Source organism: Alligator sinensis, unplaced genomic scaffold, assembly GCF_000455745.1.
Source record: "Alligator sinensis unplaced genomic scaffold, ASM45574v1 scaffold285_1, whole genome shotgun sequence".
In the NCBI taxonomy this organism is placed as follows: Eukaryota; Metazoa; Chordata; order Crocodylia; family Alligatoridae; genus Alligator; species Alligator sinensis.
In genome coordinates, this window is record NW_005842235.1 from 712,166 (window position 1) to 731,021 (window position 18,856).

General features: G+C 40.1%; 1 protein-coding gene across 1 annotated transcript in view; it reads left to right on the forward strand.

Moving 5' to 3' along the window:
• LOC102371752 (plasma membrane calcium-transporting ATPase 2) overlaps positions 1-6,684 on the forward strand; it is a 664,574-nt gene extending 657,890 nt beyond the window's left edge. Inside the window, exon 23 of the mRNA XM_014521639.2 lies at positions 6,373-6,684. Within this exon, the coding sequence (XP_014377125.1) occupies positions 6,373-6,684 (312 nt within the window). The remainder of the gene's footprint in view (positions 1-6,372) is intronic.
• Positions 6,685-18,856: the final 12,172 nt, after the last annotated feature.

Below are 18,856 nucleotides of genomic sequence, written 5' to 3' on the forward strand. Positions count from 1 at the left end.
GTGAAATAAAAAGAGGTTGTGAGTCTTTAACCTTGAGCCTATAATGAATGTGAACCAAACTCAAGATACTTGGCTTATATGAAGCTAGGTAAACATTCGAGTATAAGCCCATACACTACCAACTGTCCTATACCTGTTGATCTTTACACAGGTCTTGTGCATTCCACCTATATTGTTGGACTTAGGGGTGAGATTCTGTGCTTACACTTTTTCTTCTGATGGGGAAAAAAATCTGCAGGATCTAAAAATGATATTTCTTTTACTTTTCTTGCCTGATTCAGTATTTTAAGTCTAACTTTCAGGGTGGGGTGAAACTGAAGAGCCTTTTTATTACAGCTACAGAGAAGAAAGAAGTGGAAACTTATAGCCATGTTGAAATGTCCAGAAATGTTGTCCCCACAGTGTTTTGTTAAAAGCAGTTCATTTTTTCTGTTGTCTCCATTACTGTGAGAAAAGGGAGATGTATCACACTGTCTGTCTTCCCTTGCCATCGTTGACATCATAACAAAATTTCATTACATTAATTCTACACAGTTCATAAGAACCAAGATATTCCAGGTTCTATTCAGCATAGGTATGTCCCCAGCTGTCACTCAAGGCACGGTAATAGTCTTATACAAGACTCACTGGGTACATCTACATGAGACACTACATCACTGTAGCGACAAACTATGTCTCTGTAGCTCGTTGCTGTGGTGACATAGCGCCAGCAGGCATGAACCATGATGCCAATGCTGCTGCTCAATAGCAATGACCTACTGAGTGGGAAAAGACCTGTGTGGCATCTGAACTGTGCAGTAACATCGGTTACTGAATAGTCATTTAGTACTGACTGAAGCCATGTTACTTAAGCAAATAAAGTATTTTTAATTGTCTTCGTGCAACTTCATATAAAAGTGGAGTGACAGTGGCATTTTATTATTCAGTAGACCTGCTTCATGTGTATACTGATTTGTTTCCATTTAGTTTAATTGGGGGGAAAAAAAAAAGGTTTATTCTTTTGGTAGCATCAGCATCAATGTATCTGTGGGGGCATCTACATAAGATGCTTACTGTGGAGTTGCCTAATTAGCTCCGCAGTAAGGCATCAGCATCTACTCATGTGGAGCTATTAGGCTGAACTAAACTAATTAATTTTGCTGTAGGATAGTACTGCCTGACACCAGTACTATCCTATGGTGGAGTTCTTTACTCCACCACAATGCACATGTAGATTCTGACTGGGGCTGGCTGAGGCACAAGGGTGCTACAATGTAGAGGCTGCCTGCTGGCTAACCCCCTACTATAGCACACTCACATTGAGCTCTGGGGAGCACCTCTGGACTGGCAGGCTGATCCTCCAGTTTCCCTGCCAGTTGGGGCTGTGCCACCCTGACTCAACCTGTTGTGGTCCCAGGTGCGCATGTAAAGACTGCACCCAGAAGCAATAAACTCTGGCACATATTGTTCCAGAGTTTATTCAGGTACATTAATTACATGTGTAGATGTGCCCTCTGTGGTAGATTTTTAACATACTTTAGAATGACATTTCTGCTACAGGATTTTTTTTTACTGGGGACAATAAGTCAAGCTAGAAAGAAGAAGTGTTACATTTCAGGTCCCAACCTGAATCTGCAGGACTGATAACAAAAAAATTATGAAAAAGATCCCAAACCATGTTGTTCTATGTGAACAATAAGTCATTGAGAGAGAGGTACAGAACACTAAGAGGCTAAATTCATTTTTCAGAAAGGAACTATATATTTTTTCAATCAGAAAATGTTCCTGATTTCCTATTATCCAAAAAAATACTTAAGGTACCAAGAGGACTTGTATAGTCATACTGATCAGTGGGTTTTCATTGGTATTGGTACCAAACATGGCTAGATTAAAGCTAAGTCAGGTCTGCATTGTTTGCTACTATCACACCTCTCAACTACAGTGTGAACATGCCTATTGTTACAAAAAGGTGCCTGCATATGAGTAGAGTGTTTTGCATTTTTTCCTACTTATGCCATCAATATCTAACAGTAAGTAGGGAATTGCATTTTCCTGAAATGCTGTGTGTATTTGCTATATCAACCTCAGTGGAGTAAACACTGAACTTAACTCTTTACAGCCAAGTAAAGAGAGAGGTAACTTTGAAATACCAAGCTATATTTCAACAGTTCACAGTCAAGCATAAATTCAATTGAGATTCTAGCCTAAATATAGATTTAAGTTTGGGAATACTGTATTTAAAATCTATATATACAGTCTATCCTATTTTGTTTGCCCCTCCTCTGCCACCTCCTGCAGGCTTTAGTCAGACAGGACTGCCAATGAGCTAAGTGGGAGTTCTGCCTACTTAAAGATCTTACTCCTTTGCTTAGCATACAGACTTAAGGACAGGTTACTATGACCTCAATAAAAGTTGTAGCTAAGTAGATTCTGAAGAATCAATTTAAATACAATTTGAAACTGTAAGACCTTTTATTTGAGTAAAAATGTAATTCACCTTTAACAAAATCCACCTGGCACATTAGAACCTAAATCTTTGAGATAAGAATTGGCTGTGCTAAAGGGAATGAAAGTGAATTTTTACACAAATAGATCAAATACATTGAGATGCTAACTAAGTGCTAAGTGATAAAAAGAGTTTTTTTATTAAGATAGCATTTTGTATCAAGAAAGTATGGAAGAAATGATAAATCACATTTTAGAAAGCCACCACCACCATAACAACTCACCGTGTACAGTAGGAATGCTTAAAAAATGTTTAAGCATTCATACTGTACAATTTATTACATTTACAGTTTAAAATTATTTTCCAGATTGCTCCAATTTAAGGATCACCTTGCAAAAATATTATTGATTATTGTTACACAATGGCTATTGAAATTTGCACTTTAATAAATGTTGGAAGGGCCTAAATAAATTTAGGAAATGACTACCCCAGCTTTTCTATTCTGGAAATATAGTGTGAATTTGAATCCTGTTTTTAAAGGTGCAAATGAAGGTCCTATTTTAGTTTTTGTCTGTACATATTAAAAACAACCAAGTACCACAGGACAATTCAGGAAGTCTTGAGTCACATAAAGCTGAGTTTTGTAATACCAGGAACTCTTCATATCAGGTTTTGTGAGCCTGTTTCATCATACATAATATTCAAGCAACTCAGGCTACCCACTCTCACTCCTGAAGTTCTGCTTCTATGTTTTGCTCCTCCACTTCCACCAGCCACCTGGAGTATCAGTTCCCCTTGCATCCCTTAACCTGCTTAGGCTGTTTTGTCCTACTCAACCAATTCTTTGTCTCCCTCACTTCTAAAACGTATGGTCTCAGCAAGGAAATGAGCAATCTAATTGGGGCTTTCTTTTCTAGTCTTATTATGTGCATTTCCAAGAAATGGAAAATACTTGGGCTGAATGAGGGCTATCTAATGTCAAATGGCCATCATTCTCATCATGATGACAGGATGTAAGAATAAACAACATGGGGGGAATAAATAAGAAAAGAGGTGGGAGACAGCAAATTAAAATCAGCTTCCAATTAAAGTGAAGTCTTTTCCCAACACTATTGTTTTCTTATAGACTCTGTTGGAGCGCTAAAACTCAGATAACATAGTGTCAGTTAAACTACTCACATGCAGTGTGGAATTGGACAATTCTGTTTCTAAAACATGGACCTCTGCCAGCTAAAGGAAGAAATGCTTTAACTTTTATGATACAGGGGTGTAGGTTGTAGCCGTGTTGGTCTAAGGACATAGGCAGACAAGGTTCTTTGGGTGAATCTGATATCTTTTATTAGACCAACTTAAATAGTTGGAAAACAATTATTAAGCAAGCTTTCGGGTTCAAAAACCCTTCGTCAGGCTAAGGAAGTTTCAGCAGTTGGTGTGTGCTCTTCCTGGATGGAATGAAAAGTAAAGAAGCCAGAAGCTGGGCTGGTATGCATACAAGACAGGTAGTCAGTGAAAATGTAGATTGAGGAGTCAATGGGTGAGAGACAGGCTGGGGAGGAGGGGAGGGGGAAGAGAGAGAAGGGGGATGAATAGTGGAGAGATACCTGGAGAGTCAGATGTCAGGCAGGTTATAAATCCAATGTCTATATTTAGTCCATGATTTTTAGTATCCAGGAGGTTGATGAAGTGGAGTTCATAGGCTCGTCTCTGGGAAGTGTTTTGTAAGTTTCCTTTGAGGACCAGGACTGAGAGATTGGAGAGAGAGTGGTTTTCTTGTGAGAAATGTGCCCCCACAGGTAATTGGGTATTTCTGTCTTTGAAGGCACACTGGAAATCTATCATTCTGGTGCGCAGTTGTTGTTTGGTCTCTCAAACAAACAACAACTGTGCACCAGGATGAACGCACACCGGAAATCTATCAAAGACAGGAATACCCAATTACCGGTGGGGGCACATTTCTCACAAGAAAACCACTCTCTCTCCAATCTCTCAGTCCTGATCCTCAAGGGAAACTTACCCAACACTTCCCAGAGACGAGCCTATGAACTCCACTTCATCAACCTCCTGGATACTAAAAATCATGGACTAAATATAGACATTGGATTTATGACACATTATAACCTGCCTGACATCTGACTCCTCAGGTATCTCTCCACTTTCATCCCCCTTCTCTCTCTTCCCCTGCCCCTGCCCCACCCAGCCTGTCTCTCACCCATTGACTCCTCAATCTACATTTTCACTGACTGCCTGTCTTGTATGCATACCAGCCCGGCCTCTGGCTTCTTTACTTTTCATTCCATCCAGGAAGAGCACACACCAACTGCTGATACTTCCTTAGCCTGACGAAGGGTTTTTGAACCCGAAAGCTTGCTTAATAATTGTTTTCCAACTATTTAAGTTGGTCTAATAAAAGATACCAGATTCACCCAAAGAACCTTGTCTTTACTTTTATGACTACTCTGAAGGCCAACTAATGAAAAGCATAATCACATATTGGACAGCGATATAGATCTGTACCACCAACTCATTTCAACTTGTGTAAAGCTTTCACAATGCCTGCTTGCATATTTTCTGCCTCTGCTTGTGCTATTGGTCTGTCACTCAAATAGATGCTAAAAATTCACTCATAAATTGGGGTGGGGCGGGGGGAGAGGGTAGAACTCATATCTTAGTCATAAAGCATTTGCCAAGAGATCATATTTTTGCCATTCTGTTTTTTCCTCTCTGACTTTTCCCTCTCAAAAAGTGATGTTTTCTCACCAGTAGCATGTAGTGCACTCTTCACTTCTTTTCAAAGCTGCCTGACTGGTTAACAAGTTATGACTAGCACCCCTTCCCTTCCAATGGCCATACAACACTGATTGTCCCTATTCTGCAATTCTCTTCTGCTCCTGTCACTTCTTACTGGCAGAGCGTTGTGGCACTACCACTGAAAGTTCTGTAGCTTACTTTCACCTGTGTTCCCCTAGCTGGTGGTAAAAGGCCATTAGAGTCATCCTGGCATAATTCAGCTGACATAATATAAGGACTGCAGATTTGGCATAAAATGTACAGTTTTCAGAATTTAACCTTGGGAACAGTATTCACAGGTGAGACACAGAAAATAAGAGAACTTGCTGTTTAGTAACTCAATTCTGTGCAACCCAACAAACAATACATTGTTTTATAGCTATTCTTTATATATTAAACAAATTAAATGGCTAGAACAGTGGGTCTATACTCGAGTGTTTACCTCACATATGCATGAAGGAAAACTAAAAGTTGAATCAACAGTTATATGTTCACATTATCCAGGCTTCCAAGTGTAGCTGTGTGCCAGTTATCTGTGTTCACGTAGTAACTGTGACTTTTTTTCCTGTGGTAGCATGGTTTTGCCTAGTATTTTGTCTGCTTGGCTTTTTTGTGCTTCTGGCTGCCTTCATTTAGATTTTGCTTTGAAAACATTTATATTTTTTCTGATTTTACATTTGGCTCCTGTGTGTGTCTCATACATACCCACCTAATTGTGTCTGTGTTTTGTGCTTTCCTGTTTGAGAAGTGTGATATGTTATATGTTATATTTTTTAATATCCAAATGAAACTTAAAAAAATCTTCTTACTTACTCACTGCAAAACTATCAACATGCATGGTTATACATTTGCAATACAATTAACACGGCTTGTCTTTTACTAGGGATGTACCACATGAGTGGACGTTTGCTTTCTTTAACCAGTGCTTCCCATCAGTTCTTTGATGGCTTTAAACTTGATTTATTTTAATATTGCAGTTGGTACAGATACTCAAAATGCACAAAACTGAGCCACTCGTTTATGCATATAACATCAGAGACTATGGACTTCAGCTGCCTGCACTGCCCTAACCATATGCTACATTTTTCGAAAGCATTCTCTAGCACATTATTGTGTAAAGACTGTCACCTCTGATGTCTCTTTCATTTTTTCCTCCCCAGATCCGCGTCGTGAAGGCATTCCGTAGTTCTCTCTATGAAGGATTAGAAAAACCAGAATCTAGAACCTCTATTCACAATTTTATGACTCATCCTGAATTTAGGATAGAAGATTCCCAACCCCACATCCCACTCATTGATGACACAGACCTAGAAGAAGACCCTGCTGTCAAGCAAAACTCTAGTCCACCATCGTCACTGAACAAGAACAACAGTGCTATCGACAGTGGAATAAATCTTACAACTGACACAAGTAAATCAGCTACCTCTTCTAGTCCAGGAAGCCCAATACATAGTCTGGAGACATCACTTTAGCTGAAAAGGTCACTGCAAAAAAATAAAATTAAAAAAAAAAGCAACAGGAATATCTCTCTCATTATATATATATATATATATATATAATGTATATATATATATATATATATATATATATATATAAAGAGAGAGAGAGAGAGAGAGAGAGAGAGATGAACACCTTGCTGGCTGAAGAGCTGTTTGAACTCTTACTCACTTTAGGACAAGTGAATGAATCACAGTGGCTTTGGGGAAAGAATGAATGGCTGATTTACATACACCTTCTTCTCCCTTGCAGAAAAAACAAACAAACGAACAAACAGAACATCCTGCATGAATGTACTGTACACTTCAAGCCCTCCCCTCTCTTTTTTCCTAAGCAGGAACTGCAGTGGACTTCTTTCTGAGGTTATTTATCCAATTCACTGGTCTGTAAGTTTTTTTAAATGCTTGTGTGGCATGGACTCAGTTGTATAGATTAATTTAAATAACTTTTTTGAAGTTGCAAAGCTTAACTTGCACAGTAGATTTGCACCAGTTGAACAGAAGAATTTAATAAGCATTTATGAGACTATATATAGAAATATATACATATAAATGTATACATACTTAACTATCTCTCTCTCTCTCTCTCTCTCTCTCTCTCTCTCTCTCTCTCTCTCTCTCTCTCTCTCTCTCTATATTATATATATATATATAAGTTTCTTTGTTGGCATGTTGCCTTGTTTCTGCTCAAATTGCTCTGACTATTTTAACTTATTTATGTCCTAAAGAAAAGAATGTAATTTGTTTACAAACCTGTAGATAATATCTTTAACTATTTGTAGGATTAAGAAAGCACTTCCTGCCGAAGTAGTAAAAAATGGCTCAGCTCATTGAAAACTTCTGTAATATTGCACCCTGGATGTTTTATTACAAATGTGTTCTGATTTTGCCTGTTACTTTTTGTTAAATAATGTAGATACCATTAGCAAATAGCAAAAGAAGCCAAAATATAACATATTGGATGTAGCATTGTGATCCTATACACAGGGCAGTGAAACAGGCTTCCTTTGTTTCAAATTAAAATTTGGAAAGATCAGGTTTTCTTTCTTTTTTAAAAAAAAATACAAACTGCTTGAATCTGTTTTGGTGCAACACTCAGTGATGGAGGCCATTTCATTATTTAAGTGTATTGCAATGGCTTCCTTAATGTATTAAAAAAAAATATATACTGTATAAAACTCAGTTGAGTTTATAAATAACAATTCATAAATAAGTTATATTTGGCTTTGTCTGTATGGAAATCAAACTAGTGTTGAAATATTGTAATATATTGTGTTGATTCTTTTTGTTTAGTAATTTAGACATTTATTTCCTTACTATTTGCAAAGTATGGGCTGTTGACATTTTGGATGAGAATCACTGTTTTGTTGCTTTCACCTTTTAAAACACACACACAAACACGCACGCACACACACATATATATATATAAAATTTTCTGCACTATGTATATCTGAATGAAACTTTATGAAGTATATACTGAAATGTGCTTTGTGTGATTTTTTTTCTTACCAAGCTTGTCTTCCTGTAGTAAAAAAATATACTGTAGGAAATTAACAATGTTATTTTAACTGAGCATTGAGCTTTCTATAAGGAAAGCTATTTGAAATCCTTCAGTATCATAGGTGAGAATTTTTTTCAAGATGGTAACAGCCCTGGTAATTAAATTTATCAGCTTATATAATTGCTATGTCAACCACTTGAATGCTAAGCACTTTGTGGGTCACAGATTTTTCATAAATAACTTTTGTATTTAATACAAAGTTTGCTTCAAGACTTTTCAGCATATGATCTTTTCCATAAACTTGTACAGTGCAACAGACATTTTGAATTACATAATCAATTATCTGAGATGTGGTGGAAAACACAAACTAGATTGATAAATTGATCTGTTGTGGCATTGCCTATCATTTTAAAGTTGGCTAATAATGGGGTGCATCTCTGCAGTCACGAGAACTATTCCAAGTGAGAGAACTCTGCAAATAGGATTAGACTCGTGGTCAAACTGCAGATTGTAATGACTAAAAATGTTCAGGGTGCATCAAGACTATTCAGCCAGGTAAAGATCTATCAGCTTGAATTGCCAGCTTCCGGACTTGTGTAGAAGCTGGAATGTTTTTTGGCTCAAACATATAGCTCACTGTCTTATCCAACCTTTTCAATGCACAGCAGGTCTATCAAGGCTTACACAAGTCTCTGTTAAACAAATAGTATTACCCTTCTCTTAACAGTAAGCTGGCATGAAAACATAACTGGATTTAGCTAATTCCTAACAGCAAAGTGATTGAAATCATCAGGATTGTTCCTTGCATTGTAAATACAGGGACTAACCTCTGTATAATATGTATTGGGTTTCTATGGCCTATTTGGGTTACTGTGTTCAGAAAAAAAAATGTTATCCAATCGAATTACAGGAAAGAGCCTTTAGCTTTGGACTCTATTGTCAACAAAATCTGTCAGTACTGGAACAGAATTTATTTTCAGCATCTTAACACTGATTATTTGCCTTCTATTTTCAAGCTCTATTCAGATTCTTTCTTCGTTTCATTTGTTTTACTTTCCCAGTAGTAGTACCCCTCCAAAATAACCATAGGGTACCATTTGCAGACTTGAAAAACTGTTTAAAAATGATGAATACTGCATTCTGTGTATATAGAGTTAAGCATATAAACTGAGATGCATAGAAAACTTGGGCTTTTGTGAGCAGAGACTGTGCTTTATGTATATGATAAATGATAGACTTTTTTTAAAAAAAAGAATAGTTATGACCTTTCAACTACAAAAGTTGTACATCACAATTCCTTTCTTTTATTGCTTGACCTCTCTGTGACAGGAACAATGGATCAAAAACCCCAAAATGATCAGTTTGTTAAAACTCACTGCAATATATAAATGCTTGCTCTCTACATACTGTACCTAGCAGCATGAGATTTGTGGAAAACAATACAGTCATTCATTTGGCAAAGCATCCTTGTAGGGGTTATTACTATATGTTCATTCATCTGTTTTTATGAATTTTTTTATCTAGACAATAATTGTAAATAAAGAACTTACTGTCTCTGTTCATTTAATACTATGCAAAAGGTTATGCTTTATATTGTTATTCTTATTCCTACAGTGTGATGCTGGAATGTTTGTGGTTTCAAAAAAAAAAAAAAAAAGACAAAAGTAAGTAAAATATGTGATGTAAATTATTTTCTAGTTTGCAACAAAATGGTAAAGTTTTACTCTTGCTGCTTGATGTCTAATAGATATCTTCTGGCAGGAGCACAAGTGGAAAATTAAAAAAAAATAAATTCACAAAGCAGCATGAATAATAATGGTCTGAATTTAACATCCTTCTTTATTTTAACTTGGAATTAATACAATATAGCTTTTTAGTTCCAGAGGCATATTTTAGTGTAAAGGTTTGTATAAATATTTTTGGAAAGCTGATATGAAACTGATTATGAAAGCCTTTTTATCATTCTGGGCTAACAGTGACAACCTTTGTAAACCAAACATGAGCAGCCAGTCCAGAAAACTATGGTTCATATTGCATGTTGTATTTAGGACATGTTAACTGCACTTAAAATGCAAGTGTCCATGCACTTAGGCAGTAAAACACATGCTAATTGTAATTGTATCATAGCAGTTACGATTTTTCATGGGAGAAGTATATCCAGATCATATTAAGTAATATGAATTCAGGTATCATCCAACAGCTCCGTGGAGATAATACAAGTTCAGGATTCTGGTGTGGTGCGGGGACTGGGACTGATTAGCAACTGATTGTTGGTCCTAGTTCACCCTATAGATCTGGCCACATTCCCATTCTGTCATTGCCATCACCTCTCCTGCCCTGCTCCAGCCATGGGCTGTCATGAATGACTGCACAAGAAGCTGGGTTCAGCCAAAGAAAGCTGCCAGGGTGGGTGTGTTTCCTTTTCCTGACCCTGCTCCCTGCTGTTCACCCCTTCCTCTGTAATCCCTGCTGGCCAGAGAGCAGGTGCTGGAAGGTGGAACCTAAACCCTGCCACTGCTGTCACCCCTAAGGTGCTCCTGCCCCACTCCAGCTAGAGGCTACAAGGAGCAGCTGCATGGGGTGCTGGACTTACAGGGGATAGCATCAGTGGCGGGCAGATTCCTCTTCCTAGTGCTTGCTTCCCAGCCAGTGAGCCAGAGCTGGGGGGAGAAAGGGGTGCAGGCAGGGGGCGGGTAGCAGGTACGGGAAGGGGGAATCTACCCACCTCCACAACCATTGTCTCCAGCTGAGCCTGGCATCCAGTACAGCAGTCCACAGTCCACAGTTGGGGCAAAGCAGAAATAGCTCTGGGAGCAAGGCAGCAGCAGCTGTGGGGGTCCCTCTGCACCTGGGTCAGCTGGGGATAGTGGCTGTGGGTGGGGTCTTCCCTTCCCCACCTCTGCTCCTTCCTCGGCTCCCCACCAGCCCAGGGCTTCAGTTATGCCTTGCTCCCCATCCCTCCATGGAATAAGGAGCATCCTGCCACACCTCTATTAAGTAAATCCCAGATCTATCTATATCTGTATGGGCCCAATTAAGCACATGAAATCTAATACTAATGATTTTCCCTTCCAGGGCATTCATTCTAGAGTCTGTATACCATCTTTGGGATGATGACCTTCAAAATTGTGGACGGGGCTGTTTCTGCCAATTCTGGGAGCTAGAGCCCAGTGTTGAATTGGCAATTTTTAGCAGCTGCTACTGCACCATGAGCTGTCTTGTAACATTCAGACAAATAGCTCACTTCAGTTTTAACAATGGTTTTGAAATAAGCAAGACAGATATGCAACAGAGAATCTCCTTCAGCATCTCTTAATGTTCTGTACATTTGCCCATTATGTGAGTTTCACTAGCTTTTCCTAATGCTACAGTGGGTGTATCTACACGTGCCACTATGGCACCATTGTTACTGCACCACCTTTTAGTACTTCCAACCACAAGGAAGTACTAAAAGACGGCACGGTAACAGCCTGTACTGTGCCATGTGCACCGCACATGGTTATTTTTAGGCACTACATCACCATAGCAACAAGCTATAATGGGGGACTGCATTGCTATGGCAACATAGTTGCGGCATCATGGGTTTTGCCCATGGATGCTATATCACTGTAGTACATTGCTACGGTGATGTAGCATCACATGTAGATGTGCCCAGTGATAATGTAATATTTCAGCTGTCATTCAAAGTGAATTGAGAAAGGAATCTGGTACTGGGTATTAATCCATCTGAATTCACCACCCATGCCATTAGTATCAAATGTCCTTATATACAAAGGCTTCAAGTAAAAATGTTCTTATAACAGCTCTTCTTAAAGGGTAATACACTAATAAAATAATGTTTTTCTTCCTTCTCTAACTCTTCCCTAGATGCCAGAGTTTTATATACTGGCAAAGCCAGTTCAATGGCAGTATCACTAGGGATCATAAAAGAGATATAACTACTGAAATGAGGATAACGAATCAAAAAATAAAAATAAAACTCATAAACTTCTATAAAGCACCTACTGAAAATAACCTCCTCTTATGAATTTATGATTACTATATTTAGTGGATTACCTGAGCTTGGCATTAGTTTGTTTTTATGTGTACCAATATTACGCTTTTAGTAACATGGAAGGATTCCACGCCCTCGCCGCCCCCCCCCCCCCCCCCCCCCCCCCCCCCCCCGGTGCTGCTTATTTTAAATCTAGGCCCCTAGGCCCCTACCCTGCAAACATTTAAGCAGATGTCTAAGTTATATGCATACATTGCCTTCAATAAGACTGCCACATGTGGCAAGAGTATGCAGGACTGGGGGCTAGCATGACTCAAAGAAATCTTAAATATGTTTTTAGCAGTAGGTTTTCATGTGCGTATGTATCTGGGCATGCATGTGTGTGTGTGTGTGTGTGTGTGTGTGTGTTGGGGGGGTCTGGACATATGTTAATGCATTCACCCATTTATTGGGAAGGGGTCTCTTACTATTTTAGGAAAATTGCCTATCCTTTACAAATGGAGTATTACATGTACTGAATACAGATTGGACCACAATACTAGATGTCCATATAAAGCTCATTTGAAAAGTAAGCAATACATATTTTTTATTTTGAAAAGTGAATTAGAATAGTAATGGTATTAGATGATGAAATGGATTTGTCCTGCAATGGTCCATGTCAGAGACAGAGTGTTATAGTTTTCCATGTTTTTAATGTCTTGTTTATCATGATGTCAAGGACGTACTTTCATCTCCTTGTGTAATTCGTAAAGCATGTGACCTTTTCTGTTTCACCCTATTTGCAGAATCCTAAGTGCAGGACTTTGCACTTCTTCGTAGTGAATCTCATGAGATTTCTTTGGGTCCAATCCTCCAATTTAAACAAGTCTCGCTAACTTCTAGCCCTATGCTCTCGCATATCTACCACTCCCCTGAACTTGCAAGCTTGCCGAGGGTGTGCTGCATCCCATATTCCAGGTTGTTGATGAAGATATTGAACAAAACCAGTCCCAAGACTGACCTCTGGAGTATTCCACTTGATACCGACTGCCAACTAGACATTGAGCCATTGATCACTTACCCATTAAGACTGGTGATCCAGCCAGCTTTCTATCTACCTTACAGTCCATTCATCCAACCTATACTTAGCTTGTTTGCAGAGTACCTGAGGGGCTGAGACTCCAGTTTCCTGGGCCAGTGCCATAGCCACTCAGCTACTAAGGCTAATGAGAGTGAGATGGAAGAGAAGGGGGGAAAAAAAGAACTATATTTTAATGACTGGAACCTATATAGCTGAGTGGTTAAGGCATTGACTCGGTAAAATGGACACCAAGATTCTAAGGACCTCTCACAGAAATGGGGTTTAAAACCTGCATCTCTCCAATTTCCCTACCTACACAGCCCTCTGACTGCCATACCTGATTAACCATTCTGATTAACCATTCTCCTGCCCCCTCTCTAGAACTTCTTGTGAAGCTGGGACATTGCCCCTTGCATTAAACAGTCATTTGGAAAAAATTATGAAGGGCATTGCAAAAGTTTCTGCCCTATTGGGACAAGGCTGCAAGCTAGAATCTAGCCTTCCTCTCCTCCCCATCTTCCAAGGCAATAGCCATCATAGGGTCATAAGCAATTAGGGATGGAAGGTCTCTTGAGGTCTCTTAAGATCATCTAGACCACCCCCTGCTAAAGGCAGGATCATCCTTGACCAAACAAATAATTCTTAATTGGGGTGCTGAAGTATGCTGGGGTAACATAAGTGCCTTTTTAGGGTGCCAGTCTTAGGTATGAAAACATGATTCACAAGATAAATGCAGAGGTTTCAAAGACTCGTAGTAGAGGTGATATCTTTTATTATTGTAAATGTTCTCCTAGGGGGATACTGCTCCTGCCTTTGTTTCAAGGTAATTTGCATCATCACAGAGCCTCAAAAGAACTGCAACTCCTTACCAGCTAATAACTACCTGCCTAGAGGAGTTCTCTCTATTGTCTCCTCTGTGAAATCCTATGAAATATGAACTTTCATTTCTACCTAGGAGAACTTTTACAATCTTTTCTCTGATGCCTGATGAAGGGTGTTTGTATCCAAAAGCTTGCAATTAAAGATTTTTTTTCCAAAAATCTTGTTGGTTTAGTAAAATATATCACCTTTATTACAAGCCCTGGTTCTTTTTCCTCTAGACCAATACAGCTACAACCTGGATACCTGAGGTTTCAATGAGGAATTCAGAGTGAAAAAAAAAATTCTGTCATGTTGTGGTCTTTCTGTTTTCTTTGCAATAAAAAAATTGCTTTTTTTTCCAGAAAATGTGTGAAACCTAAAAGCTGGCATTTTCTGAGGGGTACCTTGAATCTAAAATGGTTAATACACACTGGACTAAACTATTCCAGTTGAGTGTCTGTTCAACCCGCTCTTGAACTTTTCAAAGGATGGAGATTCCACAACTTCCTTAGATAGCCTGCTCCTAAGTTTGAGCACCCTTCTTATCAGAAATTTCTTCCCAATCTCCAACCTAAATTTATTTTGCTGCAGCCTGAGGCCATTGCTCCTAGTTCTGTCCCCAATAGCCACAAATAAAAATATATTTCCATTCATTTACTAATCACTCTTTGAGTACTTGAAGCCTGTTATCAAATCTCCCCTAAGACTTCTCTTCTCCAAACTAAATAATCATAGGTCTTTCAGCCTTTCCTCAGAAGTCATCTTTCTCTAATAATTTTTTTCACTCTTCCCTGGACTCTTTCAACTCTGTCCAAATCTTTCTTGATGTGTGGGACCCAAAACTGGACACAGTAGTCCAAGTGAGGCCTCACCAGTGCTGAATTCAGCAGAATAATTTCCCTTGCTTTCTAAGTGACACTACCCTTAATCCATGTCAGTACACTGTTGTGGGTGGGGGGGGTTTGGTTTTTTTTGCAACAAGAGCACAATGTTGGCATATATTCAGCTTATGGTCTACTGTACTGTATGGTCTATTATACAGGTCTTTCTCTGCATTAGTACAGCCTAGCAAATCATTCCTTAGTCCACTGATTCTCAACCAGAGTGCTAGGGCACTCTAGGATGCCACAAAACCCTTTGAAGGATGCCATGAGGAAATAAGCAGATATGAGGAGATAAGTGAAAAATTCAGCTTGTTCCTTCCTGGATGTTGCCCCCTGCCTCATCCCCACCCATCCTCTCTGCAAGGTGGTAAACACTGCAACAAATAAGTTAGTTTTTAAAATGGAGTGCTGCTCAATTCACAAAAGCTATGGAGGGCTGCCCAGTCAAAGAAGGGATGCCTCAATCCTAAAAACAATTGAGAACCACTGCCTTACTCTAGGTTTTTTACATATAGTTATTTCATGCATATAGGACATTGAACAATTTGGACCATTTCTCCAGTTTATCTAGGTTATTCTGGAAGTAAGCCCTGCAACTCCATGCAACTTGGTGTCATCCACAAATTAGATAAGTGTGCATTCAAATAATTGTCAGCCAAATAATTAATGAAGATGTTGAACAATGCCAAACCCAAGAGAGGCACCCAGGAATCCCCACTTGATATTCACTCCAAACCTCCCACCTTGCTAAACCACACACCCTCAGATTTAATCTCTTTGCTGCGCAGAGGGCCAGCTTAAAAAAGTTTGAGGAAGTTGTAACGTAGAAAGTTCAGTATTGATGTGACAAGGTTCCTGGCCTGGCTTGCCACCAGGCTTCACCCCCCTCACCTTCATTTCTGGGCTCTCTGGGTCCTGCCTAAGACATTTATGCCCCCTCCCCACACACACACATTTCTCTCACCTGCCATGACTTGATGCTATAGGATCATAGTGAGGTTGCCCCAGGAGCCAGATGCGTATTTTGGGATAGGTCCTTGTCTAAACTCAGGCACTTCTAGACCTTGGCTCACTTCTAATCTGGGTGGGTCTCACAGCCTGGGATCTACCACACCAGGACTGTAAATTCAAGACCCAGCCCCAGCTCAGTCCTCTGTAGGCTTTGGGCCACTTGGCCCCTAGGTACCTTTGTAGGCACAGGGTTTACATTCTCCCCCAGTCTTTGCTTCCAGATACTCAGTCCTCTGACATGCCACAGTCCTCCCTTTTGATATGAGTTGGGCTACTGCCCACATGGAGCACCTCAGGGCTGCAGTCACTAGGAGTGCTCTAAATTGGGTGCCTCTGCTGCACCCCAGCACCCTCTGATCTGCCTATTATAGCCAATCCAGTCCTCCGGTTCAATCATAAATCAAAAGAATGAGTTTCCTCTCCCAAACATAAGGCTAGCCAAACACCAACTTGCCTATTGGGGTTAATTCTCACCCTGGGTTAGTACAAATGCAGAAGGTTCAAAATACTTATCTCATGTCACTCACAGCACAAGGTCTTTTCTACCCTTCTGCGGCACACAGTTCTTTCTTCCTGGAAGTCCTTTCTTTCAGATAGTCTGGACAGGATCCCCTCTGGAGCTCTGCTTCCTGCAGCTCCTCTGGCCAGATTGTCCCTTCTGGGCTAAGCCCTGGGCTTTTGAGCCTCTCCCTGGGTCACCTGACTCTTTACTTTTGTCCCAGGCCTGTCAATCACTGCCTACCCCTGTAGCAGAAGGCCATCTTATTTAGGTTCCTTTTTACCATTAAAAGGTTCAAAGGTCTGGCCTGGCCAGTGGGCTCTGGGCTTCCTCCCCTTCCTCAGTAACGGGGAAGGGGTGCCATTACAGAGGGAAATTGGTAATGCTTGACCTGTGACGTGGTTACAGTGTTATGCTGTGCAGTCTAGGAGGGGGATCTAGAACTTCAGTCTTCAGCTTCACAGCCAAGCATCCAAACCACTCCTAAGGGCGAGTCTAAAACATTGTGCAGATGCCCTCCTCTTTAGTCTAACACATACTAGTCATGCTTTTTCTTAGTCACCTACATTTCTGGGCCCTAGACTCTGTTATGTGTCCACACAGAGTGTGTATATGCAGCCTAATGAGCATGGTTATTCTACATGCATATGGCACATACCCACATACATGTCTACACTGTTGGGAAGCAGTGTATGTAAATGTAAAAAAATGCAACTTAGAACACTAAAAATCTTCCACTCATTAAATAGAATGCCACCTTCAGCATTGTTGAGAGGGACTCAGAGGAAGTGCACTGATGGTAAGGGGTGCAACAAATTACTTATAATCTGGACTTTCTCTGTTACCACTGACACTAACTTTGTGTTGGTACTTGAACACAACCTGAATGAAATAAAGCTTTGTAGCAAATTTTAGATTTTTAAATCTGATGTTTAACTTCTGGTTGAGTGGCCTAGAACAGGACTGGTAAGCAGCTGAGGGGGCAAGTTGCATGGACCATAGGATCATGGGCCAGGTGCCCCCAGGATCACGTGCCATATGGCCGCCCCTCCCCCCATCCATCACAGTGCATGCAGATGTCTCCCACTCTACTGTGCTGTACTGTGCCACACACAAATGCCCTCTTGCCCCCCAGAAGATATGCTGCACTGAATTGCTGAGTATGGGAGTGCTGTGTTCCTCTGCACAGTGCCTTTGGTATGCAGGCCTTTCTCCAGGTCCCTGGACTGTGGGCTTCACTGCCACACTCCATGTTGCCCCACAGGCAGGGGCAGGAGCAGAAAACAGTGTGGGGGAGAAGCTACAGCCATTGGTCCTGCTGTAGTCAGAGAAATGGGGGAGCGACAGCCAGGGAGGAATTCAAGGGCCACAGATTAACCCGTCACAGGCTTTATGCAGCCCACTGGCCATAAGCTGGGCAGCCATGCCCTAGAAAAACAGCAGTAAAATTTCTCATGTACACACCACTCTATAAACCCTTTCTCAATGACAATGAATATTTATAAGCATGTTAACAGTGTAAACATGTTATATGAAGAAATTAAATGATTTATTGGTATGAATGGATTTTTACAATTCACTACAACTTGGGATCTGTTCGTAAATGACCAAAATATTGCAACAGCTATTAAACACAGCTACTTATCAGTGCAGGAAAGAGCAGCATTCACACTCCACTATATGCAGTGGGTCTGATAAATAGCTGAACCAATTCAAATTTTCCCTGACACAACCGCATAGAAAAAGCTTTGGATCTTGGGATGGGGAACTTGGTTAACTGCCTCCAGTCTTTTGTTCTTCTAAAGAAAATATAATCAACAGAGTTGTTCTGACTGTGCATCTCATGGTTCTAACTCCACTGGAGAACCTTGCCTCATATACTGCAATGGAACTCCCAGCTGTCAAGAGTATCTTGACTGTATATATTCAGCATTCAGAAACTATGCACAATTTTGAGGTTGAGACTTTCTTATGTAGGGAAAATCTCATTCTAAAGAGCTTTTTTGTTTTTGTTTTTGTTTGTCTTTGGAGTTTTAAGAAACAATTCATGCTCTGACATTAAAAGTTAACTTTTTTCCTGTTGGGAGAATGGATGTTTCAAGGGATTGGGACAGGAAAATAGATTTAAGGCAATCTGTTTGACTCCACCTAGAAAGGCAGTAGCAAAAAATAATTGCTGACTGGAATGGCTTTCCAGTAAACTATTTGAACTGTGTTGCTTTCACTCACATTCTTCTCTGACAAATGTTTTAACTGACAAAATTCTATTGTAGTTAGTATTCACTGGCACTCTGGAGGGAAGTCAAATCAGGGGTCTGGGGATATACTGGGAGAAGTA